The sequence below is a fragment of the Canis lupus genome, chromosome 19, assembly GCF_048164855.1.
Source record: "Canis lupus baileyi chromosome 19, mCanLup2.hap1, whole genome shotgun sequence".
Lineage (NCBI taxonomy): Eukaryota > Metazoa > Chordata > Mammalia > Carnivora > Canidae > Canis > Canis lupus.
In genome coordinates, this window is record NC_132856.1 from 45,733,340 (window position 1) to 45,759,509 (window position 26,170).

At 45.4% G+C, this 26,170-nt stretch overlaps 1 protein-coding gene across 10 annotated transcripts in view; it reads left to right on the forward strand.

Moving 5' to 3' along the window:
* SUGP2 (SURP and G-patch domain containing 2) overlaps positions 1-26,170 on the forward strand; it is a 60,922-nt gene that overhangs the window by 315 nt on the left and 34,437 nt on the right. For 4 of the 10 annotated variants that reach the window (XM_072786627.1, XR_012012129.1, XM_072786622.1 and 1 more), the window contains 6 exons: positions 1,411-1,542; positions 5,276-6,880; positions 10,107-10,227; positions 17,958-18,445; positions 19,688-19,799; positions 24,673-25,193. In XM_072786627.1, coding sequence (XP_072642728.1) covers positions 1,422-1,542; positions 5,276-6,880; positions 10,107-10,227; positions 17,958-18,445; positions 19,688-19,799; positions 24,673-25,193 — 2,968 coding nt within the window. In that variant the 5' untranslated portion in view covers positions 1,411-1,421. Of the gene's footprint in view, positions 1-13; positions 129-179; positions 329-369; positions 515-1,410; positions 1,543-5,275; positions 6,881-10,106; positions 10,228-17,957; positions 18,446-19,687; positions 19,800-24,672; positions 25,194-26,170 lie in introns of those variants that run through there. The other 6 variants (XM_072786626.1, XM_072786624.1, XM_072786630.1 and 3 more) reach the window with 6 other exon arrangements.

The window sequence follows — 26,170 nt, forward strand, 5'->3', positions numbered from 1 at the left end:
GCCTGCGCGGCGCGGCGCTGCGGAGACCGTTGGCTCATTTGCATGTCCCCGCCTCGCGCGGCGGCGGTGGCGGCGGGTGAGGAGCCTGAGGCGGCGGCGGGGGCGGCTCCGCGCGCGGTGGGTTCGGGGTGAGGCCTGGGCCCGGGAGTCTTCGGTGGGCGGGCCCTGGGTAGGAGGCTCGGGTTCGGCTCCGGGGATCCCGGGTCCCCGCGATGACGCCGCGAGCTCGGCCCTCTGGCTGCGCGTCGGCCGCGTCCGGGTCGGTTCGGCCTCGGGGGCGGTCTTCGGCCTCCCAGGCCCGACGCCCACTCTTCGTTCTAGGAGGCCGGTAGGAGGCGGGCCACGCCCGAAAGGGTTCATTCGTTCATTCATTCCACCCTCGAGGCTCCGCTCGTAGGGGGATTACAGCGGCCGACCTTCGGGTTCTTGACCATTTTTTACCTGGTTCAGTTCCCACAGCAGCGCCCACCATTAGCTGCCCATTCCATGGATGGGGATGCGGAGGCGCAAAAAGGTTAGGTTACTCGATTTGATCCGGAGCCGCCTGACTGGGAGACCCTGGCTTTCGATAGCAGAGAACAAGGAGGCGCCTCTGGGAATTAAGGATGAGAAAAGGGGGTGATGATTTTAAGAAATGGCTCTCAGGTAGGACAGGGTTGGGTCTTGAGGTAGGAGGTTTCAAGATGGAAGGGATATTTTAGTTAAGGACGCAGCCACTGGGTCCCTCTGTTGCTTCTCAGTTTTGTTTTGTTTGTTTGTTTTCCTAGTCAGTCTTCAAGGGCTTTGTCCCCGCTGCCGGTGCCCTGTTTTTCATGTTTCGGTCTGGGCTCTTTGACCTTGGGTGGGTCACTTAGCCCGAGTCTTTCTCTTCTATATAATATCATTCATAACAGGACTCACTTTTCACTGAGTTGTTGGAAGAAGTAAAGGAGATTGTGAGAATCCCTTTCCTACAAGAGCACCTGGTACAGAGCAAGCTCTGTCACTAGCCAGGGATTGATTCCTCCACTCACTTGTTGAGAGATTGTTCTCAGAGGGCAAGTCAGTTCTCAGAGCCTCTTTTATGTCTGTGAAATGGGAAAGATCACATCTCTGCTAACCATCACTTGTGAGGGGGATGTTCCCACCCCTACACTGTTACGTTCAGTTGTGCGTTTCCTTCCTGCAGTTCTCCAGGAAACCCCAACAGACAGGGATTCTGAGGAAATGGACTCAGAAGCAAGATAAATGCTTGTATTGCTCTTTCTAACCATTACACCTGTGAGCTCCTTGAGGGCAGAAGCCTCCTTCTGAAGCACCATGTTGAATTATAGATTACTGTCTCATTACTTTGAGGATGAGGTGAAATTGAGCAGCCCGTGTGAGCATTAGTTGTCATTCTTAGTGTCTTTTTTTCCCCTTTCACTACAGGTCAGAGAAACATGGCAGCTAGGCGAATTGCACAGGAGACTTTTGATGCTGTATTGCAAGAAAAAGCTAACCGATATCACATGGACCCCAGTGGTGAGGCCGTAGGTGAAGCTCTTCAGTTTAAAGCTCAAGGTGAATTAAAGTGTTTGTTTTTTTGTGGGGGAGGGTAGTTACTGAACGTGCTTTTAGGGTCAGGGCAGGAGAATATCAATGCCTTGGGCAAACTATGCAACTTCCTTATTAGGAAGATCCTATCTTCCTTATTTTTTAAGGGGAGATAAAATTTTATCTCTTGGTCTACCTGTCACATTATTATGTAGAAGCGGGTTTAGTCATTATCTGAAGTTTCTCTGCCCCAGGCATCCTACTCCACCTAAGAAGGATTCTTGACTCAATCTCTTGGCTCCAACCCCCTCGCTGCTACCCAGATTTGAGCTCTTATTCTCACCTGGATTATTGCAGTAATCTCTTGAACCATCTCTCAGCTTCTGGCTCCATTCCCCTCAAATCAGCCCTCCCCAACAGATCTATTAATCTAGCCTTGCTGGGCCAACGCCCTACTTGGACTCTTGAGGCTCCCCATTTCAGAGTTACATCCTCAGACAAGTGCAGGAGCAACCAGGTAATAGTGCTATGTACAAGATGAGGGCACAAGAGACTGCCAACTGTAGGCTCTGCCTGAAAACATTCGCTTTGGAAAGTTTTGGGAATATCATGACAGCAGAAGAAAAATGGTGCATACATAGTTTGCAGGATGACAGGGAAGCCCTCGCCATGGCACACAAGGCTCCCAACCTTCATTTCCTGCCTTGAGGCTCAAGTTTCAGTGACACTGTCCTGCCTGTGCTTTGAATAGCTCCTCTTCCCAGCCTAAACTGGTGAAGTCTCTCAGGCACTAAGACCTAGCTTACACATGCCTTTCCCCAGGAAGCTCCTGCAGGCTTTGAGGTTGATTTGGTTGCTTTTCTGGGCCCCAAGGAAGTGCACTGAGCACTCACTTTTTTGAGGTAGGCCAGCCTCTTCTGGGCCTCCTTCAGGCCTGTGCTGTTCCATGTGCCAGCCCTTGAGCCACTTTCCAGTGAGGAAACTTCCTCAGTGTTGATTGAATAAGGCTAAGTGCTTGGGGTAGGAATAACTTGTGTACTTTGGATGTGGAGGAACTGAAGCCTAGAAGCTAGCTTCAGATTCTAACTTTTTAAAAATGCTTGAGTAGAATATAAAAACATTCCTGTTATAAAGGATTGGAAGAGTTAAGAAGTAGAAGTGTAACATAGAAGTCTTTAGCTGCTCCCTTACTCCTCAGAGGTAGCCATATATATGGTGTTTTATGAAACCTTCGGTTCTTCTAGTGGTACATTTATGTAATCCTAAATAGTTACATAGTGATATATGTATAAACGCATGTTTACATGTATATGTTTATGCATATGTATACTATATGTGTGTGTATTTGGAGATTTAAGTCTTGGTTTATTTTAATCTAGAGAGTCAAACATCAGTATATATTTTAGTTTCCTCAAGAAAGATAAGGGGCAGGAACTGTACTAGGAAACCAGCAGGATGCTAGATGGTTCTGTAACCACCACTTTGTCACATAGCTAGCTTGCATGGTTCCCCGGTCAGCCTTTCACTGTCTTCTAGTCTGTATTGGTTTATAAAGTATCTGAAAATCCTGTTGTGCAGACTCCATCCACCACTCTCCCTAATGCTACTGCCCTAACAATGCCATCAATAGCCATCAGTACCTGGATTACTTTTTGTTGGAACATCCATATCCGCTCTTGTATTTCAGTCAATTCTTTGAACAGCAGCCAGTGAGGTGGCTTCTTTGCTTCAAAACCCTTCAGGGCTTTCCATTTTGGTCAGAATAAACTGTAGAGTCCAGTAAAGGGCCTGACTTGATCTGTTACTCCATTCTGTTCACATCTTCTAACATAGTGGTTCCCTAAGTTTGCTGCTTGTTAGAATCATCTGATTACCCTTATGATTTTATTTATCTGAGAGAGCGAGAGTGTGCTAGAGCACATGCACATATGCCCGGGGAGGAGCAAAGGGGGAATGAGAGGGACAAGCCAACTTGGCACTGAGTGGGGAGCCTACAGGGAACTCAGTCTCATGAACCTGAGATCATGACCTGAGCTGAAATCAAGAGTCTGATGTTCAGGGATCCCTGGGTGGCGCAGCGGTTTGGCGCCTGCCTTTGGCCCAGGGCGCGATCCTGGAGACCCGGGATCGAATCCCACATCGGGCTCCCGGTGCATGGAGCCTGCTTCTCCCTCTGCCTATGTCTCTGCCTCTCTCTCTCTCTCTCTCTCTCTGGGACTATCATAAATAAATAAAAATTAAAAAAAAAAAAAAAAGAGTCTGATGTTCAGTGGACTGAACCACCTAGGCACCCCCTGGGGACCCTTTAATAACCCTAACGCATGGACCACACCCCATCCCAATTAATTAAATGAGGATGCCTGGGGATCCCCAAGGACCCCATTGTGCAGTAGAGTTGAGGAGCCACCTTCTTACCACTTTGCCCTTTGTTCTGCTGTTCCATTTTGGCTACATTTGTTCCCTGCTAGTCTTACCTCAGGATTTTGTCTTGATGCTGCTTCTGCCTAGAAGGCTTCCCCCATAACTGCAGAGTCTGGCTCCTTACACTAAGTCTCTGCTGCTCAGATACATTGCCATTGGAGCAGCCCACCTTGACCAGCCTGACTGAAAATGGCTCTCTCTCTTCATGTTCCTGCCTGCTTAATATTTCTCACTAGCACTTTATGTGATGGATTTTTATTTATTGTTTGGCTCCCTCAACTGACAAATCCAGGGGAGTGGGGACTTTGCTGTCTCCTTTCCCTGCTGTAGTTCTATAGCCTAGAGCAGTGTCTACACATAGTAGTTGCTCGACATATACTTGTTGAACAAATAAATTTGGGTTTATACAAAGCTCTAGCTTCCTGTGGTCTCTTGGCCCATTACTACTTCCTGGGATCTCCTTCTCCCTTTTCTTTTATTTGACTTGACTAAGTAATAGATTCTGATGCACAAGTTAGAAAGTTAGAAAGCTACTCTGCAAAGTCTTCCTGAGGCTTGCTGTTCTCATATGTCCATAGTTCACATCTGTTCTTGGCTTCTTACAGAATTGTTTTGTGTGTGAATAAGCAAATGTAAATTTAGGTTCATATTTTTCTCCTACGTATACTCTTCAGTTTTCATTGTGGCCTCTCTTGCTATGTCTTATTTACCTTCTGTGTACTCTTTTATCTGCCTTAGTCTCTTTTTTTCAGAGAATTGATTAGCCCAGTAGGCCTTTCCAAGGGAGCCTATCTGCCACCTGTGGTTCGGGTGCTCAGAAGTGGTTGGCTGTGGTGGGTGTAGTGTCAGACGAGGCTCCTGCCTTAGTGGCACTGTGATCTAACATACTCTTCAGAGGGAAGGAGGGCAGGCAGTCTCCAGAAAAATTGTCAACTGTCTGGTAGAAGTAGAAATATATAAGGATTGCAGTTGAAATAAAGGAGTCCAGGTTATTTGGGGTTCAGAGACCCATCCCTGAGTCTAAAAGAGGGCTTTAAAACAGATGCCTGCAGAGCCTAGACAGGAAGGCCAAGTGAGTGAGGGGTACTAACTACCTAGCTTCTGTGGACTGTTGTCCAGCACATGCAGGCCCAGTGCTTGTAGATCTTCTGTTTGTATAAATATAAATCCAGATTTTTAAGTTAAGCCACACAGATTTTAAATGTTGGAAACAAATACAAATTTCTAAAATGCATTCTGGCAAATAAAGGGTCCCTGCTGACTGGTGGTCTGTGGACTATCTTTTTGCAACCTCTGGTCTAAATTATCTTTGTGTTCCTCTTTGGATCGTTATTTTCAGATCTTCTAAGGACAGTCCCAAGAGCAAGAGCAGATATGTATGATGACATTCCTAGTGACAGCAGATACACTCTGGCTGGATCTGTAGCCCACCCTCGAGACACTGGGAGAGAAAGCTTAAGAGGTGATGTGTTTCCAGGACCTTCCTTCAGATCAAGCAATCCTTCTGTAAGTGAAGACAACTACTTTCGCAAAGAGTGTGGCCGGGATCTGGAATTTTCCCACCCTGATTCCCGAGACCAAGTTTTTGGCCACCGGAAATTGGGACATTTCCGTTCTCAGGATTGGAAATTTGCACTCCGTGGCTCTTGGGAACAAGACTTTGGCCACCCCGTTTCTCAAGAATCCCCTTGGTCACAGGAGTATAATTTTGGTCCTTCTGCACTGCTTGGGGACTTTGGTTCCTCTAGGCTGATTGAGAAAGAGTGTTTGGAGAAAGAAAGTCGGGATTACGACGTGGACCGTCCAGGGGAGACAGACTCTGTGCTCAGGGGCAGTGGCCAAGTCCAGGGCAGAGGCCGAGGTCTAAACATCGTTGACCAGGAAGGGGCCCTTTTAGGAAAGGGAGAGACTCAGGGCCTGCTCCCATCTAAAGGGGGAGTTGGGAAACTTGTCACACTAAGAAGTGTGAGCACGAAGAAGGTACCCACTGTAAATCGTATTACTCCCAAAACTCAGGGCACCAACCAAATCCAGAAAACCACCTCAAGTCCTGATGTGACCCTGGGGACAAACCCAGGAACAGAAGATATCCAGTTTCCCACTCAGATCCCTTTGGGGCTCAATCTGAAGGATATTCGGCTTCCCAGAAGAAAGATGAGCTTCGACCTCATAGATAAGTCTGATGTTTTTTCAAGATTTGGGATAGAAATAATCAAATGGGCAGGATTCCACACCATAAAAGATGATGTTAAATTTTCCCAGCTTTTCCAGACTCTCTTTGAACTCGAAACCGAAACCTGTGCTAAAATGCTCGCTTCATTCAAATGCTCCTTAAAACCAGAGCACAGAGATTTTTGCTTTTTTACGATCAAATTTTTAAAGCACTCTGCTTTGAAAACACCCAGAGTTGATAATGAGTTTTTAAACATGCTTTTAGACAAAGGTGCTGTGAAGACCAAAAATTGCTTTTTTGAAATCATAAAGCCTTTTGACAAGTACATAATGAGGCTTCAAGACCGCCTTCTGAAGAGTGTCACACCCCTGCTCATGGCTTGCAATGCCTATGAGCTGAGTGTCAAGATGAAAACCCTCAGTAACCCCCTGGACTTGGCTGTTGCCCTGGAGACCACCAATTCTCTCTGCCGGAAGTCTTTAGCCCTTTTGGGACAGACTTTCTCCTTGGCCTCTTCCTTCCGGCAAGAGAAAATCTTAGAAGCTGTTGGCCTCCAAGATATAGCTCCCTCTCCTGCCGCATTTCCAAATTTTGAGGACTCTACTCTGTTTGGGAGAGAATACATTGATCACCTGAAGGCCTGGCTGGTCACCAGTGGGTGTCCACTTCAGGTCAAGAAAGCTGAACCTGAGCCTACCCAAGATGAGGAGAAAGTTGTTCCTCCTACCAAACTCGAAGTTCAGGCCAAGTCTCCGAGTGGTCTCAGTGATGGTAAGGAAAGCGCTGAAAGCTCTTACTGTGATTAGTTTGTTTTTCATGTTTTCTTGTAAAGTCTCTTTTTTCTTTGAGAATTTTATACAGAAGTGTTGTAGCCAACTGGAAACATCAGAATTTTGGTAGAAAACTCATTGGCGAGTGTTCATGTCTGCTATTCATTCTGTAAACATATGTTCGAAATCTTCTGTTTGTCTACCACAGAAGTCCTTAGACATTTATGGGTCACAGACTCCTTTGGGAATCTGATCAAAGCTGTGGCCTATGCCAGGAAAAATGCCTATGTATTTGTATACAGTTCTCCCTGTGTTTTGGTAGGGATTGTGTTGTACCTTCCTGTAGCCAAGGTTAAGAAGCCCTTATTACAACATCTCCCTCCCCCCACACTAAGGTGTTAGTAGACAGGAAAGTAAATACTGGGCACTGTCGTTGGGGTGTCCCCAGGCTTCCGGGGGACAGAAGTCACAAAGCCCAATTCCTCCTGGGCCAGGAGGGGAATGGAAGAGACCCCAGCCCAGAAGAGTCAAGGAGGCCTTGTTTGAGCTGTGTTGAGGGACCAGCAGGGCCGGCCCAGGTAGTAGAACCACCTTTCTTCCTACTCCCTTTTCTAGGGTGGCTAAAACCCAATAGTGGATCAATTATGTACAGCAGATAACCTGCAGTTAACGAGTCAGCTTTGGGAAGGTTCTACAAAGGCCAAGAAAGAGGAAATAGAAACAACTGGCTGTTGGGTATTCCTTCTCTTTCCTTCTTAGCACTGGGGATGGATGCTCTCCTAGCCCAGACATCCCAGAGGTCATGAGCATACGTAGTGGCCATGTGACCAGAGAGGAAGCGCGCGCGCGCGCGCACACACACACACACACACACACACCCTTAACCTCAGGAGGAATTCCCTTTTCCAGCAAAGCAGTTTTCAGCTTCCATTGCCCCAGCCAAGTGGAAAAGCCTTGTTTGTCCCTGAATCTCTTTATTCCTTTCCACCCTTATGGACCCCTGACTGTATCAAGTACTGGTGGGTAGGTCCCACCAATGGATGGGCAGCCACACCTATCTATTCCTGGAGAGGGAGCCTTCCAGAAATGGGCTCTGGGCTAAAGCAGGACCCCTCCTCCCCACACCCCCCAAAGTGGGGGAGTGGAAAGTCAGTGTAATGACGATACTGAAGAACTTTGTATGAAGGAGGAAAAAGTCACTTACCATTCCCTGGTTCTGTTGCTATGCAGGTGCACTAGAAGCAGCAGTCTTGTTGTACTGAAAACACTACAATCTGTTCTTTCACAGGATTATCAAAGGCCTTTTTCTGTGTTTCTACAGTATTTGCTGCATCATGATATTAACCTAACATAAATTATCTCACTCTTCCCTTGATGTGGGACTTATGCTGCCTTTTACTTTTCCCTTAATGTGAACATTCTAGTTAAGTGGTATATACAAGCCTTCTGAGGCTGAGCCAGGTTCCCTTGTAATTGACATCTGCAAGCTTGGGCTGTCTGGGCAGCAGGCAGATGGCACCAGCACCCATGTCTCATGGGGCATTGCCTCGTCACTGCTTCCATTACTGTTAGAAATGCTGAGATGCCAACTTCAGTTGAATGTTTTGATTACTACTATTGTTAGTTTTTTTTTTTTTAATTTTTATTTATTTATGATAGTCACAGAGAGAGAAAGAGAGAGAGGCAGAGACACAGGCAGAGGGAGAAGCAGGCTCCATGCACCGGAAGCCCGATGTGGGATTCGATCCCGGGTCTCCAGGATCGCGCCCTGGGCCAAAGGCAGGCGCCAAACCGCTGCGCCACCCAGGGATCCCACTATTGTTAGTTTTTATTTTTAAGTTCTCCTTTATAGAATATGATCTGGGGAGGAGGATTGTAGCACCAAAGCTGGGACGCTTGCTTATGGTTGCCTTCTTGAGACATGGTTGCAGTGATCCACAGATTGCATTGTTTTTTAAAGCTCCCAACTTTGAACCTCTTATTCTTCTGTAAGATCATGTAAAACTAGCAGTTCTGTAAAATGAGAGCTGATAACCAAAAAAGAAAAAGGAAAGAAAAAGGAAGCAATTTCAAAGGGGAAATAGTTGTAGTAGCATGACAATTGAAGAATCCATTTAATCAGTGTAAAGAGCTCACACTGTTTGTTGTTTAAAATAAGCTCAAAGCTTCAACTTAGACATAAGCAAGGACAGGACAGTGCAATTACTCCACAGAACAAACTGGAAAACCTCCCTAGTTCAGGAGTGATTTTTACCAAATGACTAAATAGATTGTTCTGTGCAATTAAAACTAAACAATCTTCTTAATTGAGGGCACGGATCCTCTTCTGTGTTGCCAGTGACATTGTAAATTAAAAGTCTATTGAAGAAGGGGCCCCTGGGTGGCTCAGTTGGTTAAACGTTCAACTTTTGATCTCAGCTCAAGTCTTGATCTCAGGGTCGTGAGTTCAAGCCTCCTGTTGGGCTCCATGCTGGGCCTGGAGCCTACTTACACACACACAGACAAATACACACCTCACTGAAGGTGAATATATGAAGAAAAACATTTCTTTTCATATATTTAGCAAATATTTCTGTGAACACCTATCTTAGGGCCACTGACTTTTTTGATTAGGGAATTTTTCTTTGCAAATTTATATATATGTTTTCTGATTATAAAACAGATTTTTTTAGATAAAGCACAAAGAAAATGAAGTCTCTGGTAAATCTTCTACCCATAGATAATACCTATTAACATTGCGGCATATTTCCTTTTCCTTTTTTTCTGTGTCCATATTTACGTATCTTTTCTTCCTTCCCTCAACGAATCATAACCTAGATTTTTTTTGTTTTTTTTTGTTTTTTTTTTTACCTAGCCATGTTTTACATCTTTATGTTTTTCCCTTAATGTGAACATTCTAGTTAAGTGGTATATACAAGCAGAATAGAATTGCTGCATACCATTTCGTTATACAGTGTATATGCATATGTTGCTCTGTACAATTATTGTAAGCTTGTGACTTTCTCTCCTAGTGGTTATGCTCTTCAGTCTTTTGGGAGGATACTTTGGGTATTGGTTTTTAGAAAACGGTGCTGCTTTTTCTTTTCAATGCTGATTTCATGTGAATAAGGATTTTGGTCACCAGCGCCTGCTTAGGTTCCATCCTCAGCCTCTGACTCTGTACTGGTCGTCCCAGGCCCCATGTGGTCCAATAGCGTTTCTCAGAAAAGCCCTTTTGTGTGTTCCAGCTGTCCCCCAGCGAGCGGATCACAAGGTGGTGGACACCATCGATCAGCTGGTCACTCGTATTGTTGGAGGCAGCCTATCTCCCAAAGAGAGAGCTCTTCTCAAGGAGGACCCTGCTTACTGGTAGGTCTTTAAATTTTGGTCCTCTAAATCCCTCCCATAGAACACACGGCAAAATATGTGTTTTGATGGTATCCAATGAAGAGGGTGAGGTATTTATTTTGAGTAGTGGTATCAGCCAGTGGGAAGAACATGAGGGAGGGTGAGGTTCACCTGCATTCAAACCCCAGCCCTACTGCAGACCTGCCATGTGGCCTTGTCCCTCTGCACTGGCTTAGGGAGGAGGTGGGAGGCGTATGCCAAGAGCACATGAAGATAAGGAATGTCTCACAGCAGTTGTTCATGACTTATTCCTGCTATTTGTTAAACTCTTCTTCTTTTGCCTTATTTCCTCTTCACCTGAATGGAACAACTTTTGAAAATTAAAATTTTCACCATAAATACAGTACTTATTAGAGGAAGTCAAGAACAATAAAGTTAGAAGGAAGCCACCCGTGTGCCTACCAACGTCTACTGACAGTTTTGCCTATTTGCTTCCTATCTTTCTGCTCACTGTGGGCTATTTGGGGCTTTTTTTAAATGTAGCTGTGATTTTACTATAATATATCCCACTCTGGGTTTATGTATTTTTCCCGCTTATTTTAGATAACATAGGAAAATGCTCGTATTCCTTATTTTTCTTTTCTTTTTTTTAAGATTTTATTTATTCATGAGAGACACAGAGAGGGAGAGAGAGGCAGAGACAAGGGCAGAGAGAGAAGCAGGCTCCATGCAGGGAGCCCGATGTGGGACTCGATCCCAGGACTCCAGGATCACGCCCTGTGCCAAAGGCAGCGCTAAACCGCTGAGCCACCCCGGGCTGCTCTCTTTATTTTTTATAAACATTTTCAGACAGCTGCGTTTACTAGTCTATAGAGAAAGTGGCCAGAGTTTAGTTAGCCATTCCTCTCTGGTTAGATTTTCAGAATGATTTTGATTGTATACTGTTTCGAACTGTTCCAATGAATGGCTTAATACATCATATTTTCTTGTGTGTTTGGGATTATCTCTAGGTTAGATTGCTGTAAGTGAAAATTTTTCACACTATACCTTTTTTTTTTTTTTTTTTTTTTAAGATTTAGTTATTTTAGGGATGCCTGGGTGGCTCAGGAGTTGAGCTTTTGCCTTTGGCTCAGTTTGTGATCCTGGGGTGCCGGGATCAAGTCCTTCATCAGGCTTCCCACAGGGAGCCTGCTTCTCCCTCTGCCTATGTATCTGCCTATCTTTCTGTGTCTCTCACGAATAAATAAATCTTTTTTTAAAAAAAGATTTATGTATTTTTAAAGATTTCGTTTATTTATTTGTGAGAGATACAGAGAGGCGGAGCACAGGCAGAGGGAGAAGCAGGTTCCCTACAAGGAGCCCGATGCAGGCAGGACCTGATACAGGACCTGATCCCGGACCCCAGGATCACACCCTGAGCTGAAGGCAGATGCTCAATCCCTGAGCCACCCAGGCATCCCAAGATTTATTTTTAAAGATTTTATTTATTGAGAAAGAGAGTGTGCATGTGAGCAGGGGACGAACAGAGGGAGAGGGAGACAATCTCCAGCAGACTCCATGCTGAGCGCAGATCCCAAGATCATGACTTGAGCCAAAACCAAAGAGTCGGACACTCAAACGACTGAGCCACTCAGGCGCCCCTAACTTTTTTTAAAATCATGAAAGTGGCATATGTGCTTTGTAAAAATAGAAAAAAGCAATAAAGATACTATCACTTAAAGCTCCACCACTTCTCCCTCTCAGTGCGTCCTATATTTCAAATCTAACGTCACTGTTCTTGTTAACAGTGGTTGTGTGCTCTTCATTGCACACAGGTACCCTAGCATACTTGCCGTTGCTCATTGGAGTTCTTAGATTCATCCTGGTTTTTCCCTGCTGTAAATACCATTATGATGAACAATGTTTTGCTTGTATTTCTGTCTACATTCCCGGTAGTTTATTAGAGTAATATCTGGGAGTGAAATTGCTGGATTAAAGAGAAAGTTAACTTTATTTATTTTTAAAGAGAGTTTTGTTTTTGCCTTTTTTTTTTTTTAATGCTTTTATTTATTTATTCATGAGAGACACACACAGAAAGAGGCAGACACATAGGCAGAGGAAGAAGCTGGCTTCACACTCGAAGCCCAATGTAGGACTCGATTCCGGGACCCCAGGATTACATCCTGAGCTGAAGGCAGACAGACTTAATCACTGAACCACCCAGGCATCCTGAGAAAGTTAACTTTAGAGGCTTTTGATCTCTATCACTTTTTCTTGGCCGTAGCATGATTGATTTTTGAGACTGGATAATCCTCTGGTAGGGACTGTCCTGGGCTTTGCAGGATATTTAGTGGCATCCTTGGCCTCCCCCCCTCCCTCCCATGCGGATGCCAATACAATCTTCCATCCCAGGTGCTGCCCACTGAGGGCAGGAGTTACCCCTGGTGAAGGTCATCAATCTTTATCATCAGGTTACTTTCTGTGGATTATCTGTCCCAGTTGGCACCTGCTGCCGCTCTGTAAACATGCCATGCCTTCATCTGTGTTTTGACTTAAAGATAATTTCATAGTGTGATGTTTTACTTCTTATTCCTTTGTTAATTAACAAAGATTATAAGTTTCCTCCTAATATGTCTAGTTGTAGTTCCTCTTTTTGAGTGTTTATTCAAGTCTTGTATGATCAACATTGTACACATACTGAGCTCAGTATTTTTGGTGTTGTAATTATTATAGATGCTTGAAAGGCATAAATTTACATGTAATAGTACTAGAGTTTTGGTGTTAACCAGCATGATTTACCACGGGAGGGTTGGAGCTTGTTTGGTTTTATTTTTAAATAATTCTTGGACTCACTTGGATTATTTTCATGTTCAGAATGATGTAGGCTTTTTAAATTAAAAGTTAAAAAAAAAAAGCCCAGGGGATTCCTGGGTGGCTCAGTGGTTTAGCGCCTGCCTTTGGCCCAGGGCATGATCTTGGAGTTCCCGGATCAAGTCCCACATCAGGCTCCCTGCATGGAGCCTGCTTCTTCCTCTGCCTTTGTCTCTGCCTCTCTCTCTCTCTCTCTCTCTTTTTCTCTTTCTCTCTCTCTCTGTCTCTCATGAATAAAAAATAAAAATCTTTTTAAAAAAAAGCCCAATAAATTAATTGTTCTGTCATCAATTATGAACAACTTAATTACCAGACCTTTTGCCTTCTCTGCACTTGATACTATTGTAGGTGCTTTTCTGATTTAAGCACTAGTTGATTCAGTCCTCATAAACCTCGTGAGGCAGGTATTTGTCATTCTTATTTTATAGATAGGAAACTTGAGGCTCAAAGAGACCTCTTTTTACTTCAAGAGTGCAAAGCTAGTAGGACAGGGTCGAGATTCTCATCTAGGCTCTTGCTCTTAATCAGTGTGCATGCTGGAAGGAGGAAGCTAGATAGCTTCAGACTGACGGGTGAAAGTAGAGACCAAACCCTCTTGGGTAAGGTACTCTCAAGACTTGGAAGGCCCAGGGGCAATCTCCAGGTGATTGGGCTAGAGGGAAACAGGACCCTGGGAAGACTGGGGACATGTGACTCTGTATCATGACCCACTAGGCTCATGATCACTGACAGCAAATGGTAATAGGAACATAGAGTTGTATGTATGCGGTGTGGAGTACAAAATCAGAAATAAGCATTGAATTAGAAATCAAATATTTGAGGAAAATCAACATCATAAAGGAGAATTACCAAACTTAACAAATGGAGCTGCTACCTGTGAAGACAGAGTTACAATAAGGAAAAAAATCTGTCTCAAAGTATAAGTGTATAATTAATAGTAAATAATAGTATATTGTATCCATGAAACAAGAGCTTTTTGTTTTTGAAAAGAACCTGTTAAAGATCTTGGGACTGAAAAATCAGATTGTTGAAATAAAAATCAGTGGTTGGCTGATAGAATAGACCCAGATAAAGAACAGATTGGGAGCTAGACTCAGACTTGACTCCCTGAAACCTTCAGAAGGAATTACCAGAGACTATCAGAGGAGATGATGTGGTGGCAAGAAAGAACGATAAGAAACTAGTAAGCTTAGGGCTTTGGTGTGAATGTTTGAATTCTTAAAGGAGTACATGTATGTAGTTTATCAAAAATATCAATTGAATTAAGAAAACAAGTGTTTCTGCTTTGACCAGTTCCCATGCCATTCTACTCCTTGGAGGCAGTCTCTTTTGGTATTTTAAGCTACTTCTAACAGATACTCTTGGTGATAAATAAGCCTGTGTTGCTCTTCCTTGATCTATCAGTTTTAGGCATCATATTGATACCCTAATGAAAATAAGTGAGGATTTAGCTCACTCCCCTCTCAATCACTCATCAGAAAGCTGCCTTCTTGCTAGGCTCCAGTGCTGTGTTAGGTTCTTTTTATTAGTTAAATGAAAAGTTCAGACCTTAGGAGATACGGGAGTAAGAAGGCTTTCTGTTATCTCCATCCTTCGAGATGCAGCAGAGATTTGAGACACCTCCCACCCCCAACACACAAGGAGGAAAAAACACTGGTTTGTTCACAGCTGGGCCTTGTGGACAGAACTGGCCATTGCCTCTCACTGAGGTGGCCTGCCCCTTCTGGTGCACTAAAATAACAGCAGTGCAAATACCCACAGCAACTTTGCTTCCTTGTTTGGAGCACAATGGAAACCTTTTTTTTTTCTTTTTCTTTTTCTTTTTTTTTTTTTTTAGTAGGCTCCACACTTGGTATGGAGCCCAGTGTGGGGCTTGAACTCACAACTCTGAGGTCAAGACCTGAGTTGAAACCAAGAGTTGGACATTTAACTGACTAAGCCACCCAGGCATCCCAGTAGTTGGGAACCTTGATGCCTAAACTATGTAGCTTAGAGCTGTGTAAATAAATAACACTTAGAAATATAAGAGGAATTGATCAGTTTATAACATGGCAGGAGGCTTGAATATAATTCTCTGAAATGGGTAGATGTCATCTAAGTAAGGGAATATTTAGAAAACAATGAATGGGCGTAAACAGGTAGATGAGGTGCTAATGTTTGTTGAGCAGTTAATGAATGCTACACAGTATTTAAAGTGTTTTCCTTATGATGAAAAGTGTGTAACTCAAGCCTCACAACAAGTTGATGAAGTAGTTTATTATTACCATCTGTCCCTTTTACCGATAGAGGAACTGAGGCACAGAAAAGTTTAGTAAAGGCACCTGAGTGACTCAGTAGGTTAAGCATCTGCCTTCGGCTCAGGTCATGATCCCAGAGTGAGTCTGCATCAGGCTGTCTACTCAGCAGGAAGCCTACCTCTCCCCCTTTCTCTGCTCCCCCTGCTGTGTGTTTTCTTTCTCTCAAATAAATAAAAAAAATTTTTTTTAAGATTTTATTTATTCATGAGAGACACACAGAGAGAGAGAGAGAGGCAGAGATACAGGCAGAGCGAGAAGCAGGCTCCATGCAGGGAGCCCAACATGAGACTTGATCCCGGGTCTCCAGGATCACACCCTGGGCTGAAGGCAGCGCTAAACCACTGAGCCACCCGGGCTGCCCAATAAAATCTTTTTTAAAAGGGATGGGGGAGGAGAAAGAAAAGTTCAGTAAATCTCATGGCTAATAAGTGGCTATGCTGGGATTTGAACCCAGCAGGCTGGCCTGGGAATGTTCTATGCTCTTAATGTTATGTTCCACTAGAACTTGGGGAGATGGATTTGTGACTGCCATCCTCAGACTCCACATGGCATCAGAACCATCGAGGGGAAAGGGACTTGTGTCCTGGGGCTCTGGGCCACCTGGATGCTGACTCTGCTTTCTTTGTTGGGTGAGGGGTACACTCACTGGGGCCACAGTTTTTTTTTTTTAAGATTTTATTCACTTATTCATGAGAGACACACACAGTAAGTCAGAGACATAGGCAGAGGGAGCTGCAGGCTCCTTGCAGGGAGCCCAATGCTTAACTCAATATCTGGACCCTGGGATCATACCGCGAGCCAAAGGCAGATGTTCAACCGCTAAGCTACCCAGGTTTCCCATTGGGGCCACATTTAACAAGAGAACCAGACCATCTGTGTTAGTTGTGCTCCTTTATGTGGCAACCCTTGCTTGTTAGGGTGCCATCTGGCAGGATGCTGCTGTTGGCCCAGCAGAGTGTCTGGGACAGCAAGGTCCCGCACACAGCCTGTGTCCTCAGATCTAGCCGGACCTTAACTGTGTAGATACAGCAGCAGGAGCTTCCTATGGAGCTGCCCACCGGGGACTCTCCACTTTCCACAGTGCTGCCAGCACCCTGCTTCACGCAGCCAGCTGGCATCCAGTCGGCTTCTGTTGTTGGTAATTGGGAACCTCACCTAGTAAGTGGTCTCTTAATGTCAAACACTCTGAAGGCCACTTGAAATTTGCCATACCCACCAAATAATATTCATTCTTATTTAACACAAACTGAAATTGAACATTCACAAACATCTGTTATATGTGAGGTCACAGAGAAAATCTCAGCACATCCTAGGAAAGGAAAATCACATGGGCCACATTACACAATGTATAACTAGCAACAACCAAAATAAAACATGCTTTTTTTTTAAAAACATGTTTCTAAATAACTTTTGAGTGAAGGGGAATTAAAACTGACTTCAGAAACTCTTTAGAAGGAAGTAGCAGGGAGAGTTCTGCACACCGAACACAGCTGCAACCATACATAATGAAAAGTACAGTGTGGGACGTGTTTGTCAGAAATAAAGTGAATGGAGCAGCCCGGGTAGCTCAGCGGTTTAGCGCCACCTTTAGCCCAGGGCCTGATCCTGGAGACCTGGGATTGAGTCCCATGTCAGGCTCCCTGCATGGAGCCTGCTTCTCCCTCTGCCTATGTCTCTGCCTCTCTCTCTCTCTCTTTCTCTGTGTCTCTGGTGAATAAATGAATAAAATCTTGAAAGGAAGGAAGGAAGAAAGGAAGGAAGGAAGGAAGGAAAAGAGAGAGAGAGAGAAAAGAAAAGAAAAGAAAGAATGTAAGCATTCACCACATGAGGCCAGAAGGAAATGGCAAAAAAAAAAAAGTCCAGATCCTAGAAGGGAAAGGTTTATAGAGAGAAAAGATGGGGCTAAGGAAGAAGAAAAGTAAAGAATATGTAAGTTCCCTCCATGACCCTTACTGTCCGTTCCCCAGAGCTAATTAATGTTGCTTTATATTTCGTCAGCTTATGTGAGAAAAGTAAGTACAGGTGGATGTATGTACACAAAGCAGATTTATGTGGTCTGTATAGATGTTGGTGTTTTTCTGTAGCTTGCTGTCTTTGGCCATATCATGGATGTCTTTCTGTGTCAGTACCCGGGACTCAACCTCCTTTTCTTTACTGTGCTTGTTAGGACTTTGGAACATGATTTCACAGCCGCAGCACTCAGGCCTCGGTGGTGCAGTTGAAGAAAGGGTCACTGACGACCCCACCTCCCTGACCCTTTGAAGCATGTCACCTTCCAAAAATGGCACCCACAAGCGATAAAGTAGCAGTGTCTCTGTGACTCCATAGTGACTAGTGTGTGTTGTGAGGCTACCAGGAGTTGTGAGCACTTTCATTGCTGGGGATGGTGAAGGTTCCCAAGGAGGAATCGACCAGTGCTAGGTCGGCTCCCATTGCCTTGCAGTTACTCTGTGCAGGAAGGGGATCTGGGTCTTCTGTGGAGTGGAACCTCTTAGACAGGGAGCCTGCCACTTAGAAAGGGTATGCAGAAATGTGATTGTAGCAACAATTGGGTATATAGTGGTGTTTTAACCAATGTCTTTCTGTGCCTGTTTTGTTATATAGGTTTTTGTCTGATGACAGTAGTCTGGAGTATAAATACTACAAATTGAAGCTGGCAGAAATGCAGCGGGTGAGCCACACCTTGCCAGGGGCAGATCAAAAGCCAACAGCAGCAGAGTGTGCGGTCCGGGCCATGCTGTATGCTCGGACAATCCGGAGCCTCAAGAAGAGGCTCCTCCCAGGCCGCCGTCGGGGGCTGCTCCGCACTCAAGGGCTTCGGGGCTGGAAGGTGAGGAAAGCAACCACTGGGACCCAGACCCTCCTCTCCTCAGGCACCAGACTGAAACACCATGGCCGGCAGGCTCCAGGTTCATTGCAGAGAAAGCTGTCCCAGCCAGATGGAAATGATACTGTCAAGGACTGCCCACCTGACCCAGTTGGACCCTCTCTTGGGGATCCCAGCCCAGAAGTCTCGGGCCTATCCCCCAAGCCAGCAGGAGCGGAAGTCTCTGAAGCTCCTCAATCCTCCTCTCCCTGCCCATCTGCTGACGGTGAGTGCTTATTCCTGCCTCCCCCATTCTGAGCCCCAGCCATGACTCTCCAATATCCAGGGGTCTCTTGGTGGTGGGGGTGGGAGACCTGGGTGTTGTGAGGGGTCTGAGCAGCAGGCAGAAGCAACAGAGACGTGGCCAGGACAGGTGCACATGGAGGCACTCTCCTCTTACTTTCTTGAGGAGCTGGCCCTTGAGTCCTGTAGCAGTCTTCTTCCCTGAAGGTGGAGCTGCCTCACTGTGTTCCCCAGTCACTTTGCCCCCACTGCAAAGTCCTATTGCTGGCCACCAGGTTGTGCCTGTGCCCATGCTTGGGGCTCCGAGTTCCTTAATCCATTTTTCAGTCTCTTCTTGCCCCTCTTTACATTCTGCAGGGCTACCCTCGTCTCTCGTTCTGTCTTGTCTTTTCCAAGGTCTCTCTTATTTTTCTCTGGGTTAGCTGACCTGCAGTTTCTTCTCTTTCTCCTGGCCGTTACCTTTTCTTTGTGTGAGAGGCCTGCCCCTGGCCGGTACCTTCCCCTTGACATTAGGTGGGAATAGAGAGGGGGAAAAAAACCACACAAGTGCTGTATTGTCTAGCTATTGCTATATGAGCCATTCTTTTTTTTTTTTTAAGATTTTGTTTGTTCATGAGAGACAGAGAGAGGCAGAGACACAGCCAGAGGGAGAAACAGGCTTCTCACAGGGAGCCCAATGTAGGACTCGATCCTGGGACTCCAGGATCACTTCCTGAGCCAAAGGCAGATACTCAACCACTAACCCACCCAGGCGTCCCTATAATGAGCCATTCTAAATTGTGGCTTCAAATGGGGTATTCAGTACTCTTAGTCTGTTGAACTGAACTGGGCCAGCACATGTGTTTTTGGCAGCAGATGGTTTGGGGCCATCAGCTGAGGTAATGGGCATCTGGGCTACATGCCTCTCACCCCCTAGCAGCCAACCTGGATTTGTTCACCTGATGGTCAGGGTTGGGACTCCAAGAGAGGCAGCGGGGTTGCTTGAGGCCTCTGAAGCCCAGGCTCCACGCTTAGGCCACCTTCTGTCAGCACGAGTCCCAGGGCCAGTCCCAATTTGTGGGGAAGAGAAGATTATCTACCTCTGCTGGACAGAGCTGCAAAGGGCAAGGATGCAGTGAGGGGACACGAGGAGCTATCCTTATAATCAGTCTCCCCAACCTCCCACAGAGATGAAATTGGAAGCAGCATTTCAGAACTGACATGTGACAATTGTTTTGTTTTGTAGTTGACATGAAGACAATGGAGACTGCAGAGAAACTGGCCAGATTTGTTGCTCAGGTGGGACCAGAGATTGAACAATTCAGCATAGAAAACAGTACCGACAACCCTGACTTGTGGTATGTAGCCACCATGCCCTTTTAATTTGAGTGTATTTACCAGATGAGTGTCCTGAGAGCCCATGGGGTGGCCTGGCAGACATACTTCTGCCCCAGGGGTACCCGAGGATAAGTCATGGTTTCACTTCTGCTGAGCTCAGGGCTGAGAGGGAGAAGCACTGCTTGGGGGTGTTGGGCAGTGCCACCTTCATCTGGGGCATCAGAAAAAACCTACCCTGGAGGGAATTTTAAGCTGTATTTGAAGGTCAGGTGGGCTTTGACCAGGGAATGGGGGAGAGAGCACCCAGGCAGAGAGGCTAATAGGCCCCCTAGAACCTTTGCAGAGGCTGAGGGGTGTGGGCTAGTGGGAGGAGGAGGAGGGCGGGGCACTGTCCCTGGTCACACCAGTGCTCTGGGTAGGGTGAGAATTTGCTGCTCCTGCAGTGATGGATGGGTCCTGTTCCAGCTGTGGGCAGCAGGCACTTCATGTAGTGGTGGCCTGGCCTCCTTTTGCCAGCAGGGGGTGCCATTACCCTTGCTATTCCTCAGAAGGGGTGGCCACTCAAAACCACATAGCCTGCTGGGAAGCGGAACCAGGAGCCTGTTCTGCCTTGTGAAGGCACTGGTTCACCTCCTTCAGTGGAAAGCTACCTGGGAGCCACATGTTCTAGTACTGAGCCATTAACCCAGATGGGGTTCCCATGCTGTGTTAATTGTATCCTCCAGTTGGCTGGGGACTCTGGACGATTGCCTTGTTCCTACCATGCTGGAGAGCCATGCCTTAGTCTAATTAAGATGATAGTTGAAAACTTCACATTTCCTAGAGCATTTCTGGGACTCAGTAATGACCCAGCAGCCTCTTCCAGCAGCTTATTGGGGACCTTGATAGGTCCTGCATTGGGCGTGCCTCTTGCTTCCTGTGAGACCCAGACCAGCCTCATGGAGCACGGATGGCTTCATGGGTGCTGAGCCTGGTTCTGCCTTTTATAGGCCTGGTGACCTTGAGGCTTGCTGGGCCTAGCATATCTCAGCGTTGGGCAGGACTGGGTGAAAGGTACAACTCCACTAAGGGCAGCTGGGAGCATTTCATTGTTTTGTTTTGTTTCCCCAAATGAGAATTCTGCATTATCCTGAGCATCTGGCACTGCTGTGGTTTGGGTTTATCCATCACTGTCTCTGACAGCCTTCTCTCAGCAAAGTTCTTTAGAAGACACTGTCCTCTCCCTCCCCACACAGTGTCCCCCATTGTACAGCAACATTAGGTGGAGTGATTCACTCTGTCCCCCAGTCCAGTGCTCATAGAGTATTTTGAGAATGACTGTACCCAACAGCACATATATTTAAATAAAGGCTGAGGTGACTTTTCTTTTCCTTTAGAAAAGTTGTACCTTTAGTATGTTTAATAGTTAGTTGCTTTTTTGTGTATGGTCATGTCATCAATGTGACATATAGTCAGGTTCATTTGTTTCTATAGAGATTCAGCTTTAGAACTATGTTTTTCTATTCTTTTTAACTTAATTTTTAAAAGTACAGCATTTGCATGGTTCTAAAGTAAAAATTACAAAAGACAAGCTCAGAGAAGTCTCTGAGGGGAATCTCCTCCACCCCTCAACAACCATTTTCATTTATTTCTAGTGGGTGTGTGCATTTCTCCCTTTATTTTTACGTGCAACTTTCTGTATGTAACAGACTTGCATCTTGCTTTTTTTCCTTTTACAACCTATCCAGAAGTTTCCCTCTGCCTAGCCCACCTGTACCCTCTTTCTCTTGTCCACTATGTCATTCTCTTACATGCAGCCACACCAGGGTCACTCCCCAGCCATCAGCATTCACGTTGTTCTTACAACTCCCACCAATGGCCTCACACACGATGACTTTGTGTGTGGAGAGAATCTTCCTATATATTCCAGAAGGGGGACTGTGGGGTCCAAAGTCCTTGCAAATGTAATTTTGTTAGATAATGCAAATTCCCCTCCCTGAGGGCTACTCCCAAAGCAGTGTCAAGAGTACCTGTCCCCAACCTCTCACCTTTTGGCATACCTTAGAGTCAGTAGGATTGATGAGAAATTTCTCATTTCTGCCTTGAAATTTTAGTTTCCCTTCTTCTTATGAGTGAAATTGAAGATCCTTTCATAAACTTAAGTATCCTTTGTATATCTTTCTGTGAACTTTTCGTTTGTATCTTTTAAAAAGAAAAGGTGGGGAAAAAAAATAAAATAAAATAAATAAAATAAAAAGAAAAGGTGGGGATCCCTGGGTAGCTCAGTGGTTTAGTGCCTGCCTTTGGCCCAGGGCAAGATCCTAGAGTCCCGGCATTGAGTCCCACATCGGGCTCCCGGCATAGAGCCTACTTCTCCTTCCTCCTGTATCTCTGCCTCTCTCTCTCTGTGTGTGTCTATCATAAGTAAATAAATAAATCTTTAAAAGAAAAACAGAAAAAGTTTATTCTTTTAAAAAGCTTTGTTGTTGGGATCCCTGGGTGGCTCAGTGGTTTGGCGCCTGCCTTCGGCCCAGGGCATGATCCTGGAGTCCCGGGATCGGGTCCCACATCGGGCTCCCTGTACGGAGCCTGCTTCTCCCTCTGCCTCTCACTCGCTCTCTCTGTGTCTCTTTGTCTCTCATGAATAAATAAATAAAATCTTTAAAAAAAAAAAAAAAAGTTTGTTGTTGTAAAGAGCTAGCATTTTTTAGAATTTTTTGTAAACACAGCTTGTTCTCACTTTTTGTCTGGTCCCTTTACTCAGCACAATTACTCGGATTCAGCTGTGTTTGTTGTGTGTATCCCCAGTTCATTCCTCTTTGCTGCTGAGTGTATCTCTGTGTGTGTTTGGACCAGTTGTTTTTACCCATTCACCTGTTGATGGCATTGAGAGGTTTCCAGTCTGCGATGATTACAGATAAAGCTTCTGTGAGCAGTTGTGTATAAGGTCTTTATTTCTCTCCAGTTAAATACCAAGGAAAGGAAAAGCTGGCTCCATGGTGGGTCCACAATTAACTTTTGAGGAAACTGCCAAGCTGCCTTTCCAAGTGGTGGCACCATTTTACATTTTCAGCAGCCTGGACAAGAGTTCTGGTTTCTCCCTGACGTCGCCAGCACTTGCTAGTATCAACTTTTTCATGTTAGAATCCTAGTGTGGAGAGACAGTGTTGCACTATGATCCTCATTTCTCCAAGGACTAGTGGTGCTCAGTGTCCTCAAGTATACTTGTATGCTTTCCATGTTTTAAGTGTCCATTTGGATCTTTGGGGGTGTTTTTGTTTTTGTTTTGTTTTGTTTTAAATGTTATTTATTTATTTATTCATTCATGAGAGACACAGAGGCAGAGACATAGGCAGAGGGAGAAGCAGACTCCTTGTGGGGAGCCTGATGCAGGACTCAATCCCATGACCCTGGGATCACGACCTGACCCAAAAGCAGATGCTCAACCACTGAGCCACTCAGGTGCCCCCATTTGGATCTTTGGTCCATCTTTTGATTGGATTGTTTATGTAAATATTAATCAGTTTTGCAGGTCTTTTATACATTCTTTATGGAGTCCTTTCGCAGATGTATGATTTGCAGATATTTTCTCCTGGTCTATGACTTGTTTTCTCATTCTAGCTGTCCCTTGGAGGGCACAAGTTCTTAATAAAGATTTTCATTTTGGGATGCCTTGGTGCTCTGAATTTTTAAGAGCTCTATGTAGTTACATATATTTCCTTCCTAGTTTAATGTTTATCTTTTGCTTATGATTTGTCCTGCAATGCAGAAGTGTTTCATGTAGTCAAATTTCTCAATTTCTCTTTTATTCCACCTGGATTCTGAGTTATAAAAAGCATCTCCCCACACGCAGGTTATAAAGATATTTGTATATTTTTGTCTAGAACTCATATCACTTGCTTTTTGTATTTAGATCATATCTGTGGGCTTATTCCAGAGCAGAGTGTGCTGTGTGGATCCAGTCTGAGTATTTTTCTGAAAAGCTCCCCAATTGTCCTGATGCCATTTGTTGAAAAGATCATCTTTTTTGTACTGGTTTGAGAGACCGCCTTCATCAGATAACCATGTTTCTGGCTTTTCTCTTGGTATTTCAGTCCATGTGTCCAAGGACTGTTACCACACTATTGTGACAGTAGAGGCATCATCCACCTTATAATGTCTTCTAGGGCCAAAACACTTCATTGATTTTGTTCAGAGTTTTCCCAGATACCTTTACATACTTCTTTTTCTCTGTGAAATCTAGAAACATGTTCAAATCCAGGGGGAAAAAATGATGCATTGATCGAGGTAGGTTTATACATTAAATATTAATTAGGAAAGAATTGACATAGTTATGAGGTTGAGTTATTCTAGTCAAACACAAGGGCTTCTTTCCTTGGGTCCAAGTGTATTTTGTGTCTTCAGGCATGTTTTCAGTATGGGGGCATGTTTTCATGGCCCCATACATCCCTGGGGCTAGTATGGGGCCATGGGGCTCTAAGGTTCAGAGAGGTGTTATCGCCATCATGTCACTCAGCTTCACTGTAGAACGAGGTGCAGAAGTGACGCACCTTCCTCTGTCTCATACCTGGCAGTGTGAGAGGAACCAGGCTGGTGACAGACTAGAGAGGAATAAGGTAAGGGCCAGGTTGGAGCTTTTTCCAGCACATTCCTTGGTCATTCCTGCATACCTTGTTTCTCCACCTCCCTCCCCTGAAAAGCAATTAGGCCTCATATTCTGGCTCCTTTGTTAAATTATTAGTCTGCAGACTTCTGTCATTGTGAAACTGCACCATCAACCATAGCTTATAAAAAGAGGGTCAGGTTATTTGTTCGTTGGTCTCACTCCCAGCTTTGTTGGATCTATTTTGGACAATTTAGTAAATATGAATGTTCAGGACTCTGATTAACCAGTGTCTTGGATCCTTATCCCAGGTTTCTTCATGACCAAAATAGTTCAGCCTTCAAATTCTATCGAAAGAAAGTATTTGAACTATGCCCGTCAATTTGTTTCTCATCATCTCCACTGAACCTCCACACCAGTGAGAGTGCTGATTCTCAAGAGAGCCCCCTTGATCCCATGGAAGGGGAAGGAGAGTTTGAAGATGAGCCCCCTCAGCATGAGGCTGAGTTGGAAAGCCCAGAGGTGATGCCTGAGGAGGATGATGAAGACGAGGAAGATGAGGATGAGGATGAGGAGGGGACCGAAGAGGCCTCCACTCCTAGAGGGGCCTCCAGGCAACCAGGAGGGGCTGCCAAGTCCGAGGGCTATGAGGGCAGTCCCCCCCCTGATGGCCTCCCGAGCGAGGCAGCCGAAGATGGCCCAGCAGGTGCACCTGCCCTATCACAGGCCACCTCAGGGGCCTGCTTCCCTCGGAAGAGGGTCAGTAGCAAGTCCTTGAAGGTTGGCATGATTCCGGCTCCAAAGAGGCTGTGTCTCATCCAGGAACCCAAAGGTGAGTGCCAGGCCATCATCATGGCTTCCATAGTTTGGGCTTCCATTTAATAGTAGAGAAGGAGGAACCGTGGTGCTCAAGTGTGGACCAGGAAAAGTTGTGAAGACCAAGTAATATTGCCTGTGTGAAAGAATTTACTGGCTATTAGCCCAGGTTTAGCCGCAAGATGGCTAGCCGGTCCCTATCTCCCTTCCCTGCCCTGATATACCTGCCAACCTGGATGTTACCTCCCCATATCCCCCCAGGGCCAACAGGACATGTTGTGGGGGTTGTTTTTTGGAGTTTTTTGTTTTGTTTTGTTTTGTTTTTAAGATTTTATTTGTTTATTCATGAGAGACACAGGCGGGGTTGGGGGGGGAGCAGAGACACAGGCAGAGGGAGAAGCAGGCTCCATGCAGGGAGCCTGATGTGGGACTCAATCCAGGAACCCCAGGGTCATGCCCTGGACCAAAAGCAGGCACCAAACCGCCGAGCCGCCCAGGGATCCCCACATGTTGTGTTTTTAACCTAAAATAATTCTAGTGGTTTTACACAGCATTCCGGAATGTTCCTGTGAAGCTTACACTACAACTGTTGTAAGGTTGGCACTCTAAGGACACACTGCTGTGTTAGAGCAGCAGTGGTGTGTTAGCACTAGATGCTGCTTGATGTCTCCATTATTCCTCACAGTCCAGGGTGGGGAACCTTCCAATGAAGGGCACCAGCCTCAGTCATCTCATTTGTTTTCTGCCCATAACCTTGGAGAATACCCAGCCTTCTGAAACCCTGGAAGGCCCAGGGCAGGGATTCCTGCTTAGAGATAATGAGGAAGGAGGATGCAGGTGGGGCTGGTCTTGGGCAGTGGTTAGTGGGAGCCATGTGCTCTGTGCTCTGCTGCCTGGGCCATGGGGGGTCATCTCCTGTTCTTATGTGGGGAGAGTTAAAGAGTTTTTCAGGGGGACAATTTGAGGAGTTTTGACAAGTATGTACAGGCATGA